Here is a 16,772-nt window from a genome sequence, read left to right on the forward strand (position 1 = left end):
TTACCACAGACTCGTAAATGTCACTACAACCATCATGAAAAGGTACATCAAAAAGTACATGCAAGTAATTTGCCATCCCTACTGTTAAAAAAAGCCATTTTTTTTTTGTGAAACGCCAAGCGCAACCAGCTTGTTATATTTTAATTAAATAAAAACGAAAATAAAGTTCTGAAAACATAGATTATACGCTTAAAATTGTGAAAGGTATATTGGTGAACAATTTGGTGATTTTCCAAATGGAATAAAGTGATTGTTTTTCAGATATTTTACAGACACGCTGCCTCCATGGAATAAAAACACTGGTTGATAGACGCAGCAACATGTAACTCGCTACTTGTAACTCAACATCATCATTAATGCCAAAAATTATGTTAAATGTAATGTGATAGTGGTATAAATCTTATATTTTTAAGAATTTGTAAATGTTTAATCAAATTAATAAATATCTAAACAAACGTGTTTTACTCGACCACAATGATTCTTTTAAAACTATCTTAAAATGCACTTTTTCTGATTGTTTGGAGGGTCCCTTATTGGCGTCGTTCTAAATTGATCTATAAAGGGTCCTAATAATTGCACTCATGCGAAACATTTTTGTAGTAACTTGGCGTGGTACAACTTCTCAATAGTGACGGCGCTTTTCCGACGAGTTTTTGATGTCGTATATGATTGTTTTCGACGTAGTGGGGATTCTCAAAAGAGTCCCCAAATTCAAAAAATGTTGGCAGGGTTATTATGTTCCGCATAATCTTCATTAATTTTCATTGTAGTTTTTATCAGAAATCAAAGGAGGATTGCTAATATCATACCCACCAGATATCACCTTTGGGAAGTAAAAAAAAAACAAAAGGGGAAATTGTATTTTTTTTTTCATAATGCCCACGCAAATACAAAACACACATTGCAGCCTATCGAAGCCTTTTCTTTCTGGCTGGGAACTTGACAGAAAATCAAAAAAGTCGCGGTCCCTGTGGCAAAATCATGACAAACATAAAAGTAACCAAAAATGTTTTGAATGTGGATAACTGAATATGATTGAAAGTGCAGAAGTGTAGAAATATTTCCAACTATGTCACAAGCTTCTTTACGACGGCGTACTGTAGCATTGACTTTGAAATCTGTGTTGTGGGTACGAAGAACAAGCATTTTTCAAATGCAATTCTAGTATTAAATTCAACTTGGCTTCAATACTTCCAATGACCGTCACTGTCGTTCATCAGCATTACTAGGAAAACAAACGGAGCTGTTTTGGATTATGTAGCGATAGAGACATTCTAAGTGAACTGTGGCATTTGTATTTTTTAAACGATTTGAGAATCAGTATAAGAAGAGACAATCGCACGATTTTTTTTATTTTTGCGAAGACTCGATAGCCTTTTGTAGAACGTTGTGGAAATTCTTAAGATACCCGGTTTATTGTCGATAAATTTGCTAATAAATCGGTTCGTAAATATCATAACCCAATAAACACAGGATGAGCGTTTTTCAAATGCAATAACTTTTCAGTTTGAGGGTAACTATAATTATCAACATAAATTCAACTTGACTTGAAACAGCTCATATTCAATACATCTTCAAATTGTTTGCGAATTACTTCCAATTTGCCAAAATGTTGACGAAATCTTTGAAAAGGGGTTGAAGATAATATGAGAAAACTTTGACAAAACACTACCCTAAAATGCAACGAAAAAACCATGTGGTTTTCAATACTTGTTTGTGCAACGAAGTTCGTGGTCAATTGAAAGAAATAAAAAACATTTTAGACAAAAAACTGAATTTACTCCAAATAGTTTCTAATAATACGTATGTGAAAATAAAAAAATGATATGAAACTTTAAGGAAGACACTAAATTATATCTCTTTGCCGAAAACTAAAATTATGGATTCTACGTTCTTTAAAACATTAAAAAGCTGACCGATGAAAAAATGTTGGACAAGTAACTGGAACTGCTTCAAATAGTTTATAATAATTGGTAAGTCAATATGAAAAATTAAATCAACACTTTAGAGAAGTCACTAAATTTAAATCTCATTGCAGAAAACTAAAATATTTGGATGCTGCATTCTTGGAAGCATTAAGAGGTTGACCAATGAAAAATGATGGTGGCTTATCGAAAAGAGAAAGTTTCCATAAATCAAAGTACAATGAATTAAACTTGGTATTTATGCTTTTCCATATCAACTACTGGGTGATAATTCGCATCAAGACTATAGTTTAATTTACATCGCATCATCGGTTTAATTTGATATTTTGTGAATTGAAATTGCTGGAAATTTATTCTAACTCTCTAGTCATCAAGTTCCTTGCTAATTTCCCGAATTTTAATGAGTTTTACAAGAATTTTGTTACACCAACGTTCTTGAGGAATTTTGTGGGTTTCAATACATTTTGTGCCACGATGTACGTGGTCAGTTATTTTTATTGGCATAAAACTGAAATTAATCCAAAACGGTAATTATAATTGGTAAGTCAAAATAAAAAGTGAAATGAAAACGTACTGGAAATCACAAAACTCGATTTTTTTTGCAGAAAACTAAAATCATTGGATGTTATATTCTTGGGAGATGTTGACCGGTGAAAAAATGATGAAGGAAACAACAAAGAAAAGATTCCAGAAAACTTGCAAAGTGCAACCAATTAAAACAAAGTGCAGCAGTTCCTAAATCAAGAACTTCTGGATGAAAATGTGCATTACATCAATTTACATTCCGTCATCAGTTTGATATTTTGTGAATTCCTCTTGATGGAATTGAATTCTAACACGCAGGCCAGCAAGTTCCTCGATAGTAATTATTTGAAATTGTCAGCATATTAATTAATAATTAGTTAATTAATAGTTATGTGACACCAACATTATGGGGGAAATTATACATGAAAAATGTTTAACTTATTTAAAGTTGTATTGATAGTTTTAGTTATTAATACCTTTAATAAGATAATTATGTTTTGATGGAATCTATTCTAACACGCAGGCCAGCAAGTTCCTCGATAGTAATTATTTGAAATTGTCAGCATATTAATTAATAATTAGTTAATTAATAGTTATGTGACACCAACATTATGGGGGAAATTATACATGAAAAATGTTTAAGTTATTTAAAGTTGTATTGATAGTTTTAGTTATTAATACCTTTAATAAGATAATTATGTTTTGATTGGTATTATAACATATTATTATTTTTATATATTGTTAATGTTATTTTTAATATTATTATATTTTTAACGAAAAAAATTAATAAAATGTACAAAATCACTAGAAATTTAGTGTTGACTTTCAGTAAGAACTGGGATTGACTTTCATGCAAATTGTGGTTAGAAAATATTCGCAGCAATATTAGTTTTTAATTTGTCTCACATTGAAAACTGTTTGAGAAATTATTGAGTAGCAATGCATTTCAATTTGAGGATTACAATTGAGAGATTATTGCTATTGTGTTGAATTTTACTGTTGAGGGTAATGTCTGTTTTTTGTTGAGAACGCGATTTTCTCAACAATTTCTCAACTTGAATATTACCCTAATCCTTTGAAAAAATGTTTGAAAAATTATTGCATTTTATTATTTTTCAAACGTTTGTGTTTATTGGGAAGCTTGATATTAGTGTTACAAACCACAAACCCGGTTCAAACGTCGATTAGTGATTAATTATCGATAATAGGCGATGTCTTTTAAGAAAGGTCTATAATAAAGAAAGAAAGGACGGATCAATACCAAACATCGCTGTAATTAAGAAAAGTAAAGAAATTTATCGTAAAAAATTGGAAATCTAAAAAGACACGTTTAAAATGGGCGAAATATATATTTAAAAAAGTACATTCTTACCTGTTCAATGAAGGTATTGCTTCCCAACTGAACTTATATTAATTTCGTAGTTTCGATATCTACCCCTTAATGGATGTGTATGTGTTCTAAAAAAATACAGGTGCGGTCAAAACAATGGTTTGCGGAGAAAGTGATGTTAAATCCTTAATTTTTGTATTGTTTTATTAACATTTTTGATAGCTAGTGGAAGACTATTTTACTTGTCGCCAATGAGAGAAAAGCGATTTCCACAACTAATTCTTTTGCTACTCCTCAATTCAGATAGCCGCCGCATACATCATATGTATAACAAGAATCATGTATGTATGTATGTCGAACACAAGAAATGTTCGGCCCTTTGAAAAAAATCAATAATGTACAACGAATCACGCATATATTGTGAACAATTTTTGCACCTTTTCGAAAGAATTTTATGCAAAAATATTCGCTGAGATCTAATAACACACGTTCCCAATTCAGTATTTAATTTTTAGAAGAATCTTCACAACAATTTTGTTTTTTATGCCCTTCAAGAGCAATTTTTATCCGGGTCTACCCAAAAAGGGAATCTTTGTGGATTACGAATTTTAACCACCTTATTTAAAAATGTAATATCTTTCAGAAACAACATGACTTTCTGATCCAAATCTATATCAGCGACAGCGACTATATTTGTGGTATTGTTAATGTTAATTTTTGTGAATTTAAGCATAGAATCATATTCTCGACGAACCTTATAAAATGTGAATATGTTTTTATGTTAAGGGAAGAAGATTGACGACCATAACGAAAATATTTTCAACTACGTACTGGAGGACGTTGAACTCTCCAGTACCTATAATTGTATATTAATATTAATAATATAGATTTTGAAGCAAAGTTATTTTAATTACTTTCAGAAATACCCTAATTAATGGGAAAGAATTAGTTTGATATACATATGTACGTATGGACAAAACCAAAAATAATAATTATGAGTTAAGAAACATATATTCCAACATTATATTCTCTTGCAGGATAACACTTATTGACTTTGATAAGGAATAGACGAAGATATGGAGCCTTCGGTATGCTTAAATGACGACGCCGACTTTGAAGCCCAAAACGCGGCTCTACAAGAATACAGCCAATATACAACTGTATATCCAAATGCAGCTATATATGCAACAAAATCTGGAGCTGGCATGAGTGTAGGTCGAATGGGTTCGCAATGCTCATACAGGACTGATCACGGTACGGCAAAGATTATAGGCTCCCAAAGTAATTTGACAAGTTCCGTGCAAGAAATAAATACTGCAGCAGGAATGCAGGCTGACCAGAGCGGAATAATGCCACCGAATATGAGATATCTTCAACCATCACAATACGAAGAAATGGCAGAGTATGGAATGAATCCAGTAATGCCATTTCCGGCGGAGTCGCAATACGGAGAAGATGCCCCGGTGGCATATGGTTATGTTTCCGAAGCTAATTACGTTATGCCTTCGGTTAGTGCCAAATCCAATGCGTACGTTACAAGACCATCCATGTTTGACGATAATCGCAATGGGGCTGAAATAGCTGGTGGCCTTGGTCTTCCCCAGCCGGGCTTTGACGATGCCCAAGACTTTCAGAATAAAATGTCTCAGCTCACAATCAGTTCTTTCGGTATAGTATCTCAACATATGCGTAATGGCGGAAAGGACGAAATAGTTGACGGTTCTTGCAGTGATATATGCTCGACAATGCGATGGCGCGATCCCAATTTATCGGAAGTCATCAGCTTTTTAAATAATCCAAACAATGCAATAAAAGCCAATGCTGCTGCATATCTGCAGCACTTGTGTTATATGGACGATCCAATTAAACAACGAACACGTATTTTAGGCGGCATTCCGCCATTGATAAGATTACTCTCTTATGAAGCACCAGAGATATATAAGTAAGTGCCCATGGTATTAACAAATGTCTTTAAAAAAAAGTAACAATAAAATTTTATCAGAAACGCATGCGGAGCATTACGTAATTTATCCTATGGTAGACAAAATGATGAAAACAAACGAGAAATTAAAAATGCTGGAGGCCTGGCAGCTTTGGTCAATTTATTGTGTCGCACACAAGAATCTGAAGTTAGGGAACTAGGTACGTTATGGCATTTGAAAGCATTGAAATTCAAGAATTTCTAATATTCATAAAAATTTTAAATTATTTTCCAGTAACGGGTGTTCTCTGGAATATGTCTTCATGTGAAGATATTAAACGATTTATCATAGATGAGTGCTTATCGGCGGTCGTCAGTAACATTATACATCCACATTCCGGTTGGGATCCTGCCTGCCCCGGCGAGACATGTTTCTCTACAGTATTTCGAAATGCATCCGGAGTCTTACGCAATGTAAGCTCTGCTGGTGAATATGCACGTACTCAATTACGGAATTGTGACCATTTGGTCGAATGCCTATTGTATGTTGTGCGCCATGCCATTGAAAAAAATAACATTAGCAATAAAACGGTGGAGAACTGTGTTTGCATTTTACGCAATTTGTCATATCGTTGTCAAGAAGTTGAAGATCCCAATTACGACAAACAGCCTATATCGGTCCCCACGAGGGCTCTATCATCGAGTAAAGGTGGGTATGATAATATGCATTATTTCTACGGAAGATTCATATCACCGCTAATTATTTTAGGTGAAAACCTTGGGTGCTTTGGTACAAGCAAGAAGAAGAAAGCCCAGGCTCAGAGTGAACAATTGGATGGAGTTGCTCAATCCGGATCTTCGAAAAGCAACAACGATCAGAGTAGTCGGGGACCCCTAAAGGGGTATGAACATCTATGGCAGCCGGAAGTAGTGCAATATTATTTAGCTTTATTGCAAAGTTGCTCAAATCCAGAAACCCTAGAGGCGGCAGCAGGTGCAATTCAAAATCTTTCTGCTTGTTATTGGCAACCAAGTATAGACATTAGAGCTGCCGTTCGCAAAGAAAAGGGTTTACCAATATTAGTGGAATTGTTAAGAATGGAAGTAGATCGTGTAGTATGTGCTGTTGCAACAGCGTTGAGAAACTTGGCTATCGATCAGCGAAATAAAGAACTTATTGGGAAGTACGCTATGCGCGACTTAGTACAAAAATTGCCTTCAGGTAATCCTCACGATCAAAATACCTCCGATGATACCATAACAGCTGTATTGGCCACCATTAACGAAGTTATCAAAAAGAATGCCGAATTCTCCAGGTCACTTCTAGATGCGGGTGGCGTTGAACGTCTCATGAACATAACAAATCAGCGTCAAAAATATACATCTTGTGTTAATAAGTTTGCTAGTCAAGTTTTGTTCACTATGTGGCAGCATCATGAACTCCGGGATGTCTATAAAAAACATGGCTGGAAGGAGCAGGACTTCCTTACAAAGTTCATAGACTCACATAGCGCTTCTGCCCATTCGCCAAACAATTCGAACAGTACATTGAATAGACCTATGGCATCCCAAGGACGAACACGTTATGAAGACCGTACAATACAGAGAAGCACAACTAACTCTGGTAGAAACAAAGACGAACAGCATTCTCAACTGTCACATCAGCCCCAACAGAGGTCTTGCCAAGATCCGCAAATGCTACGACAAATGGTATAACTTTTCCCCATTGCCAATCTTTTTTATGAGCTATTAAAAGCAAATTTCTTTGCCAATTTTAGGTGGATGAATTCACAATGAATGGTGTAGAGGAAACATACCAACGGCCTTCTGCTTATAATTCCGTACCTATGTCAATGTATATACCAAGCAGCGAAAATCCTCGAAATCCGCCTAACTAATAATTACATCACATATTATGTATATAAAAATTTTTACTTTAAAAGTGCGCACATATGGCATATATAGAATATAACAAAGATAAACGCTTTCAAAGTAAAAACCATAAAAAACATCAGCAAGAACAAATATTTGTCAAATTTTATTAAACACACAATTTATTGCATAATATATGACAATGTACGGTTCATTCAATAGTTGAAAGAGTTGACACCTACAAAGAACACCGTATAAATAAAAAATAAATAACTCATTACCATTGCATTTAATAAAACACCCATAAATTCTAAAACAAAATGTTGGTTTCAAATAGATTTTTTTTAATTCATGACGATTGCTTCGGAATATTCATCATAAATGGGAATGATCGTATGATTTGCGAAACGCCCAAGTTTTCGTGAGATAAGAATATATTAGTAACGACCAAAGGGAAGCAATATTTCCAACACTACCCAAGGTTAGGTCCAGCATCGATTTGACCCAGGGACCTATATGTACTTCCATAGAATTTGAGAAAGGAACCAGAAGCAACAAATTTAGAACCAAAAAAAAAAATTATCAAATTAGTAATTCCTCTTATAACCGAATTAACACTTAGAGAAATCTAAGGCTATGGTCACACTAGGCAAATATTTGACCAAAATGAGTGTCAAACATTTTTCCAGAACTATTTTCCAAATATCTGGATATGGTTTTTGGAAAATAACCCTACCATGATGTTATATGTCCAATATGAGCTAAATATGTTTTCTGGTTCGGCTGTGGCGACGGATTCTTTTTCGATTTCTGTCAAATATTTGCCCAGTGTGACCATAACATAAGAATGTCGCACTGCTATAATATTGAAAATCAACTTCTAATATTTCCAAAATTAAATAATAATTTATATATGTAAATGGTTTCAATTTGTATGAATTTATTTGGTATAGTGCAATATTTTTACTCAGGCGAAATCCATCTAGTATGTTCATATATATTTTATACAACTTACTTGATCTAAGGTAGCCCTATGTGGCACAGTGGGACTGCGATAGTTATTGATATTAATTGTTCAAGCCTATGCTGAAACACACAGATCGCTGTTGCATTCTATACCAAATTAAGAAATGTATAGACACAAAGTCTTCCTAAAATCGAAAATATGCTTTATAAATTGAAACAGTGTCACTAGAAGGTAGTGACTACTCTCATCATAAGCATTGGTGGAAAAGGAATCTCACTATTGTCGACGGCATTAAAACCGTAGCAAAGTCAAAATAAACTTCTGGTTATATATAATAAGAAGTTTTTAAGGATATTAAAGTGCAGGAACATACAAAAACTATATTTGTTTATAAATATCCTTTAAAAATGTATTGTTCGCTAGACCGTGAGTTACAAAAATATAACAGACACCAACTGCTGTTTCAAGCATACTTCTTTCTTTTATTGTGCGTTAGCTAAAGTAGCTGAACTCTTTTCATACTTCCCTTTATATCGGTTGATCCCGTCTGCCTTGTCTAAATTGGGGCATCCCTCAAACTCCATCAAGTTAGAATGCACATCATTTTATTTAAGATATTTGACAAATATTTTATTTATCTTCATGTTTCGAATGACGTAGAATTATAAAACTTTACGACTTTCTTTTATAGTAATGGGGTGCTAATTCGTCTAACCACACCTCCTCGATAACACTCAAATTTCTCATGAAAATTTTCGATTTATCATATAATTCGCAATACGTTACATATTTTGGCTGTGGCAAGGTATACACTGAAGACTCACGATCAATAAATACTTCTGAACCACATCGTAAAGTTCTATATACACCCGTAGAATGTAAGTATGCTATATTCATAAAATATCCGGACGTAATACATCTTAGAACATTTTCAGTTGACGATTTAACGGAATTGATATGTATATTGTATTTATTCAAAAGCGTTGATATCATGTGCTCCTTGAGCCTTTGGGCACGTAACAAGTTGTTATAGTTTAAATAGTATTTGCGGCAAAATTCTTTACTGCGATTGTTTTCTATGAAAGCATTATAAATGTTAAGCAATGTGATTAAATCTCCTTCCGCGGCTTCAAACGAACGCTTGGCTACTTGTTTATGACGATCCGCTGTATTGTTATTAGTTACGATGAAAGCCGTTTCAATCTGCAGCATGCATATAATTATTAACATTTCCTCGGTGCATCTAAATTCAACCGAATTAAATAAGCATCGACTTAAATTTGGTGAAAAAGGAGATTCCGACAAAAAGTATCCCAAGGGGTTTGTGAGGTGTCCAGTATCGTCTATGGCACCTAAGCAATGTGAAATAAATTAGCATTATTATTAGGTATTTGTGTTACTTGAAACACCACATTCGATTAGTTATTTCCTACACACAAAAAAATTTTTTTCTGATTCAATCACGAAATCAATTGATCCACTTATTTTTTTATTTGAACTGTCTTCAATTACAGAAATGATAGTATCAACTAGAAATGCATTGAAAGTCAATTTTTGAGATTGATTTTTGTTTCAATTAAAAAATTTGCCGAATGAATTAAATTTTGAATTGAATATTTTTTAAAATTCAATTAAAATTTGAATTAGACAAAATTTTGTGATTTTTTTTTTCTGTGTATTTGATTTATTTTGGCCTGTCGCCGCATAAATAACCAGAATTTGAAATAGAAAATGTTTAGCGAGGCGTAGAAAAGATCCAAATATCGAAACACCAAAAATTTAATCATCTTACCTAGGGCATATAATGTTTCCAATGACGAAAACATGTTTTTGGCTGGTGGGACCGAAGGAAAATCGAAACGTAGTATATTCTCTACAGCTAACGCCTTCAAGTATAATACTATAAAACAAAGTCGAGTTCTTCGCATTTCTACAACTGTCCTCTGCGGCAGTAATTGGTAGTCGCTCTTGGTATATAAACGGAAAATTTTAGCCATGCGATATTTGCTGCTCCAGTTTGATCGTAACGCAGCTGTATACTTGCAAACAGGAACAATAAATCGATGATCTCTATTAAGGGCAGGGTCATACCACTTTACACACATATATCCACAGTCAATAACTAAAGGAAAATCCATTCGATTAATAAAGTAATAGTAGGAGGATATATTAACCTATATTTCGATTGCCGTTTCGATTTAACTCTTGAAGCCCAACGGTGAATATATTAAATTGAATTGTTGATACATAGAAAAATATTAGTTTTTTTTAATTAAAATTAGCCAATGTTTAAGAAATAATTGATTAAACATTTTGTTAATTAAAACAAAAATCAAATAAGAATGTTATTGAAGGAACAAATTTTTTCAATTGGCATTATTGAATGATATTATCATTAATTTTCAATTGAAATTACTTCATTACCCGATAATAATAATCCCTACCACTGTCAAAAATTTTAGCGTTAATTTATCAAATAAAAAATAATTGATTCAAACTTTTGAATTAAATAAAACATTAACGTAAAAAACTAATTTGTGTTCTTAATATTTGATTTGGTTAAAATATTACATTTTTAATTTTTCCCGCAATGAAAATATAACAATACTTCAGGTTTCATGAGTTAATAGAACTGGCAAATGAGTTGTCAACCGGAGTAATGACCCGAATGTACCTTTAACGAAATATCCGTTACCCATATGAAATACATTGGTATTTTAGTTATCGAATTCCGCCAGGCTTTGTTATGGATTTTTTGCATTTTGCATTTTGAAATACGTGACAAAACTGTATTATTAAAATTCAAACGTTATTTCGGCTAGAGGTGCATACCGGGTTTAAAACCTGAACGTAATCATGTCCTTGTCAGTAGGGACTGTAATTCGAATCACTAAACTCATTCGCCTAAACAGGACTTTTGAATTCCTAACTTTAGCATGAGCAATTTTCAACTTATCGATTAGAGAATATTCCAACTAACATTCTAATTACACTCCCCAATTTTTTTTTTTTTTTTATTTTCCTTGAGGAATACATTTATGACGAGGACATGCTTGCTTTCAGAACCGAAAGTGACAGATTTTTTATCTTGAAAACCTAACAACACAGAGCTATCTAAGAAGAAACTTTACCGTAGTTAATACGATCATGGGTAACAGATTTTTGGTACAAGTCAATTGTAAATATCACATTTCTCTTCCCTTTGATTATGGGAAAAAATACTGTCTGGTGATCGTTTTTCATTTGGGACAACTTAAAGTAATTTAAGTTTTCGATACCCTCTGTTGCCATATTTTTCAACAAATACATTGCTTCTGTTATGTCATCCTCGTCAGCCATATACGCAATAATATCGCCATCTAATGGTGTCTTCGTGTGGATGCTTATGATCGTCTGAATAGTCTTTTTGACATAGTCGGCGCAAGGTTTTTCCAGAAATAGCATATCCTGTTGTAAACATTTTGCACTGCCAACACCAATAGATAAAACAGCACATTTTATAGATTTTCCTCTCTCTTTGTGATTACTAAAATATTCAGCGAAGAAATTGGCCTCACTTGAAGTTGAGACCAGAACTAATTTAATTGTTGACCTTTTTCGAATGATCTTCTTCATGACAGCTAGTATGGTATCCATAAAAACAGTTCGTTTTTGGACCTCATTCATTATTACAACACCGACATTTGTAAGTAGAGGATCATGGAATAATTCATTTAACAGACGTTCCTCTGTTATACTCTAAAAATATGTTGCAACAGCTTTATAATAATTAATACAATGAAATAAATTATAACTTACAATAATATTGGAACTCCCTTCCAAGAAGTGTTTACCAAAGCAGTATTTTTCGGCAGTTGAAGCGAAAGAGTACGTGTAGGATTCTACCAGGGCAATAATTCCTTTCGAATTCCAACCTAGTTCATCCAAATACTAAATATGAAAACGTATAAAAATATTTAGGATTGCGAAATTTTTTATTAAAAACACCACCGAATCCAGAAGTATGTTCCACTATAGGTTGAACTAAATACAATGCAATTACCCCAGTTACAAGAGAGTTATTTGATGATAAGATTCACTTTCAATACTATAACTGAAAATATGATTTCAAAGCAATACATTAAAATTCAATGCTACCATATTGACTGTATCCAAACATTTATTTACATTTTGAATTTAACAATCACACAGCTTTATAAAATTTTAAAACAGTGTGTGTTTTTCATGAAAACTGCCATATTTACAATTTTCTGGAAGTTAACATTATATCATCCAGTATATTATATTTTACACACATATATTTTTATAACACATCAATTAATAAGAAACATGAAGAGTAAAGAAAAAAAATAATAAAAACTTATCAGAATGATGTTATATTACTGCTCGTATTATATATAAAATTATGTGCCTCTAAAAGATGCATTTCGGTAATGCATATGCACACAAGTAGTACAACATATCCACTGTACTGTATCGCTTTCAGAAATTCCCATAATTTGTCGCAAAATATACTCAATAAGACGCAATGAAGCAATGAATGAACATTGACAATGCGCCAAAGCCAAGCTACACAAAAGAACCAAGTTGATTTGAAGACGATTTGCTGGTATGATATCTGCGCGGGAGTAACGTCATTTCGCTCCAACATATTTTGATAGACAGCAATGTAACGGTTCCACGCTGTAGAGCTAAGCAGTAATTGACCTGTAAAACTTATGACTTTCTTAGCTACTTTTCGAGTGGTGGGTTTCAGTTTATTTTTCGTTGGGGCGTCATTTACCCGCGTATCTACCATTGGCAATTGCAGATAGCCGCGGCGGGGAGGATTGTTTTTCAAATAGAAAAATATGCCCAGAATAAGTGCTATGCAGCCCAGGCCATCACAAATGCCATCCACATAGTAACCCGTCGTTCCCACTTCGGATCGTTCACCTCTTATGTTTTTCTTGACGCGTGCAACATGACCATCTAGGTCATCGAGAAAAGTGCGGAACTGAAATAAAACCACACCCAAACGTCTATAGCCGAGGCTGTCAGATGACACCAATTTACCAGCCACACATGCCACACCCACGTGGAAAAATGATATCATATTGGCTGTTATAAACGAAGACTTGGAAAAGCCAATGACATTGTCAAATATCGTTGCAAGCGGCGCAAAGATGTAATGATTTGTGTGATCTAATAGTATCGCCTTTACCGTCACATGGCACAGAGGGTTGAGTTCACACCCCAGCCATGTTTGTGATTCATATGTCACGACATCACGCTGAGGTATATCGGTGGTTGTTGAGTTAAAATGATAATTTCTTTCTAGAGGATAATTCTGTATACGCAGGTACAACTGGACATCCATATATATGTAGAAAATAATCAAGATTATAAGAAGTCCTAGTAAAATTTTACTGATTTTGCTACTGGGACCGATCATCTTTACAACTGATTCACGTTTCTCAATAAACAGCAAGTTAAGATTGTGTAGAATCTTCTTTCATATAGACTTGTCCTTCGACGAAATATGACAAAGTCACACAATGTGCGATGATATCTGGAACAAAGAAGGATTTGCATATTTTAAAAGTTTTTGGAATGAGACATCTATTTGCATGATGTTTAAAATACGCCCTAATTCACATAGTTGAAGATCAAAGGATGTAAGCAAATAACCAACGGTGATAATGAAATCATAAATTAGCAACAACAAAAAATTGCAATAGTTATTACATACAACATAATAATGAATAAAGAAAGGAATTCGGAATTCAGTATAGTAAAGCAGTACTACTTTATCAGATGCATCAATAACAATGACTCTACTTCTGAATTCGGCCGTGTTTTCACATCAAATAAATGAATATAAGTTACCTGAATTAAGTCAAGGTTCCTTATACCATATTCTGAAGCTAATATTGTTATTTGATATTTCTCAAGGCAATAAACAATATTGTTAAGGTTCCCTTTGATCATCGGATCTCCTTCATCTGCAATGGGAGATTTAAATTATCTCAACAACAAGAATAAAAAGAGGCACAAAGCATTGTATTTATTTTATGTGTAAAATCAAACAGAACGACTAACTAAAAAATTCTGAAAATGACACTGATGTGTCTGTATGTTCACCATCATCATAACTCAGAAAAATTATTCACACTAATTGCTCAAATATTGACCATTAACAAGAAGGGAATTATATTGGTTTTGCCTTTTATGGGTGATCAAAGTACAAATTTATTTGTGCAGCATGAACGACAGCAAAGAAATAGACATACAGCACATAAATTAATTAATTAATTCTTAGATTTTTTACGTATTAAAAGACGAATCTCACCTGGCAATACACTCAGACAATCGTTTGAACTCATTACTACGTTTGCTTAAAAATGACTATGCCATGCAATTGCAAACCCGACTGACTGTAATTAACTTTACCAAGGAAAATACTTCAGAAAAATAATACGGTGCAACGATTTTATCAAACTCTATGAAGCTGTGAAACCTCTAGATCTAGGAAATAATATTAGTAAATGTAAAGCGCTCCAAAGAAATAATATAACATAAAATAAAAGCGCTCCAAGCGCTCTTATTTCGTCACCCCCTCGACAAACCGATCCAGAACGATGTTAGAAGTTTTGAACCGACTTTTCTTAGTTTGCAACCGGTTCCTTTTTTACGATAAACGTCGTATACAATGGCATCTCTTAAACAACTGGCTATATTTGTTCTGAAACGGTTCGTTTTTTACGATAACTGCCAATTTATGCATCATACTATAATACACTGGTATTTCTTAAACAGCTGACTATGAAAGTGTTCTCCAAACCACATCACTATTTTAAATTTTAAAATAACGACAAAAGGAACAAATCTACCACAACTAATTAAAAAGCAAAACAACAATTGGTGGGGTGGAAGAAAGTATTTTAAAGAGCAAATATAAAGTAAAAAATGTCGAAAAACTTAGTTATCGAGATATTAACTATTTTTGATGGTATTCTCAATGTACTCAAAATTAGCTTAATATAAAATTCATTGCTTATATACACTGTATCCAACAATTGTCCGTACAACGAACTGTTAAAGCTATATTTCATTGTATCTCAGAAACTATATGGCCGATTCGTTTCAAGTAAATTGTATTTTAAAAATCAAGCTTGATTATTATTTATAATTAATTTCTATTTGATAATTATTTTCTATTTGATATCCAACAAGATCGAATAAAATCAAACTATCTAATTTCTGAGATACGATGAAATATATACTCAACAGTTTGGTGTACGGACAATTGTTTGAGATAGTGTAGGTATTGAAGTTTTTATTTGAATTCTGAATATACGCGTTATTATATTGGATACCACATTCATTATACTTGGGTAGGGCTCGGCGATGGATACTAGTTTTGTATCGTTCCGGAACGAACTAGTTCTAATGAACGATACACCAAATGGACTAGTACTGGTTCCGTCTTTATTTGAAATGAAAAAGCTTCGTTGTGATATAAAAAAATCATTTAGGTTAGGTTAGGTTAGGTTATGTGGCAGCCCGATGTATCAGGCTCACTTAGACTATTCAGTCCATTGTGATACCACAGTGGTGAACTTCTCTCTTATCACTGAGTGCTGCCCGATTCCATGTTAAGCTCAATGACAAGGGACCTCCTTTTTATAGCCGAGTCCGAACGGCGTTACACATTGCAGTGAAACCACTTAGAGAAGCTTTGTAACCCTCAGAAATGTCACCAGCATTACTGAGGTGGGATAATCCACCGCTGAAAAACTTTTTGGTGTTCGGTCGTAGCAGGAATCGAACCCACGACCTTGTGTATGCAAGGCGGGCATGCTAACCATTGCACCACGGTGGCTCCCAAAAAATTCATTTGAAATATTATGTATTCAGGCATCGTGGAGGAATGGTTAGCATTCCCTCTTGCGATAAATCTTATTTTCGAACAAACATCAACAATACTGTCAACATTTCTGAGGGTTTCAATATTTCTATACTACCTTTTCTTACTTAAAATCATAACCCACTTTGTTGGTTACTGTTTGACGACATCAGAGAAAAAAATAAAACAAATGAGAAATTGATGAATTTCATAGATGCTACCTAATATGCACGAGTTAAACTGAATTTAGTAGAAAATTAATGAACTAAAAATTACTTCGTTTTAAAAACGCATATCTAAAGTTTTCATTCAAATGCATACTTATTTATGAATCAAGAGGTGGT

General features: G+C 33.5%; 2 protein-coding genes and 2 long non-coding RNA genes across 10 annotated transcripts; 3 read left to right on the forward strand and 1 right to left on the reverse strand.

Moving 5' to 3' along the window:
• Positions 1–32: 32 nt before the first annotated feature.
• On the forward strand, positions 33–475 carry LOC142241754 (uncharacterized). The gene is made up of 2 exons (XR_012723796.1): positions 33–204; positions 262–475. It is a non-coding gene; the product is annotated as an uncharacterized LOC142241754 (long non-coding RNA).
• A 705-nt stretch (positions 476–1,180) lies between these two features.
• Positions 1,181–3,261, forward strand: LOC142241489 (uncharacterized). Its single transcript, XR_012723654.1, has 3 exons — positions 1,181–1,973; positions 2,039–2,465; positions 2,531–3,261. It is a non-coding gene; the product is annotated as an uncharacterized LOC142241489 (long non-coding RNA).
• Positions 3,262–3,670: 409 nt separating this feature from the next.
• Positions 3,671–7,894, forward strand: p120ctn (adherens junction protein p120). Of its 5 annotated transcripts, XM_075309683.1 has the most exons (8): positions 3,683–3,922; positions 4,003–4,121; positions 4,701–4,743; positions 4,818–5,722; positions 5,783–5,922; positions 5,997–6,410; positions 6,471–7,411; positions 7,480–7,894. In XM_075309683.1, the coding sequence occupies exons 4-8, from the start codon at positions 4,857–4,859 to the stop codon at positions 7,597–7,599; spliced, it is 2,481 nt and encodes an 826-aa protein (XP_075165798.1). In that variant the 5' UTR covers positions 3,683–3,922; positions 4,003–4,121; positions 4,701–4,743; positions 4,818–4,856; the 3' UTR covers positions 7,600–7,894. The 5 variants fall into 5 exon arrangements, with proteins under 5 accessions (XP_075165801.1, XP_075165797.1, XP_075165799.1 ...); XM_075309686.1 differs by lacking the exon at positions 4,003–4,121 and having other exon boundaries at positions 3,671–3,735; XM_075309682.1 differs by lacking the exon at positions 4,003–4,121 and having other exon boundaries at positions 3,678–3,835.
• Positions 7,895–9,143: 1,249 nt separating this feature from the next.
• On the reverse strand, positions 9,144–15,166 carry Cpes (Ceramide phosphoethanolamine synthase). Of its 3 annotated transcripts, XM_075310618.1 has the most exons (6): positions 14,872–15,166; positions 14,409–14,524; positions 12,339–12,470; positions 11,672–12,278; positions 10,333–10,662; positions 9,144–9,892 (listed from the first exon to the last, which is right to left on the reverse strand). In XM_075310618.1, exons 1-6 carry the CDS (start codon positions 14,903–14,905, stop codon positions 9,213–9,215), a joined length of 1,899 nt encoding a protein of 632 aa, XP_075166733.1. In that variant the 5' UTR covers positions 14,906–15,166; the 3' UTR covers positions 9,144–9,212. The 3 variants fall into 3 exon arrangements, with proteins under 3 accessions (XP_075166733.1, XP_075166734.1, XP_075166735.1); XM_075310619.1 differs by lacking the exons at positions 9,144–9,892; positions 10,333–10,662; positions 11,672–12,278; positions 12,339–12,470; positions 14,409–14,524 and adding an exon at positions 12,682–14,091 and having other exon boundaries at positions 14,872–15,076; XM_075310620.1 differs by lacking the exons at positions 9,144–9,892; positions 10,333–10,662; positions 11,672–12,278; positions 12,339–12,470; positions 14,872–15,166 and adding an exon at positions 12,682–14,091.
• Between the last annotated feature and the right edge of the window lie 1,606 nt (positions 15,167–16,772).

Source organism: Haematobia irritans, chromosome 5 (genome assembly GCF_050003625.1).
Source record: "Haematobia irritans isolate KBUSLIRL chromosome 5, ASM5000362v1, whole genome shotgun sequence".
NCBI classification, from domain to species: domain Eukaryota; kingdom Metazoa; phylum Arthropoda; class Insecta; order Diptera; family Muscidae; genus Haematobia; species Haematobia irritans.

What these genes read in the sequence shown, in the direction of transcription:
- p120ctn (XM_075309686.1), top strand. Translation starts at nt 4,857, where the DNA reads ATGGAGCCTTCGGTATGCTTAAATGACGACGCCGACTTTGAAGCCCAA. An exon ending in GGCTCTATCATCGAGTAAAG is followed by an intron (nt 6,411 to 6,470) that starts GTGGGTATGATA and finishes TAATTATTTTAG; the next exon opens with GTGAAAACCTTGGGTGCTTT. An exon ending in CGCAAATGCTACGACAAATG is followed by an intron (nt 7,412 to 7,479) that starts GTATAACTTTTC and finishes TGCCAATTTTAG; the next exon opens with GTGGATGAATTCACAATGAA.
- Cpes (XM_075310618.1), bottom strand. Translation starts at nt 14,905, where the DNA reads ATGAGTTCAAACGATTGTCTGAGTGTATTGCCAG. An exon ending in GGAACCTTGACTTAATTCAG is followed by an intron (nt 12,471 to 14,408) that starts GTAACTTATATT and finishes TTTCATATTTAG; the next exon opens with TATTTGGATGAACTAGGTTG. An exon ending in CCATGATCGTATTAACTACG is followed by an intron (nt 10,663 to 11,671) that starts GTAAAGTTTCTT and finishes ATTTTCCTTTAG; the next exon opens with TTATTGACTGTGGATATATG.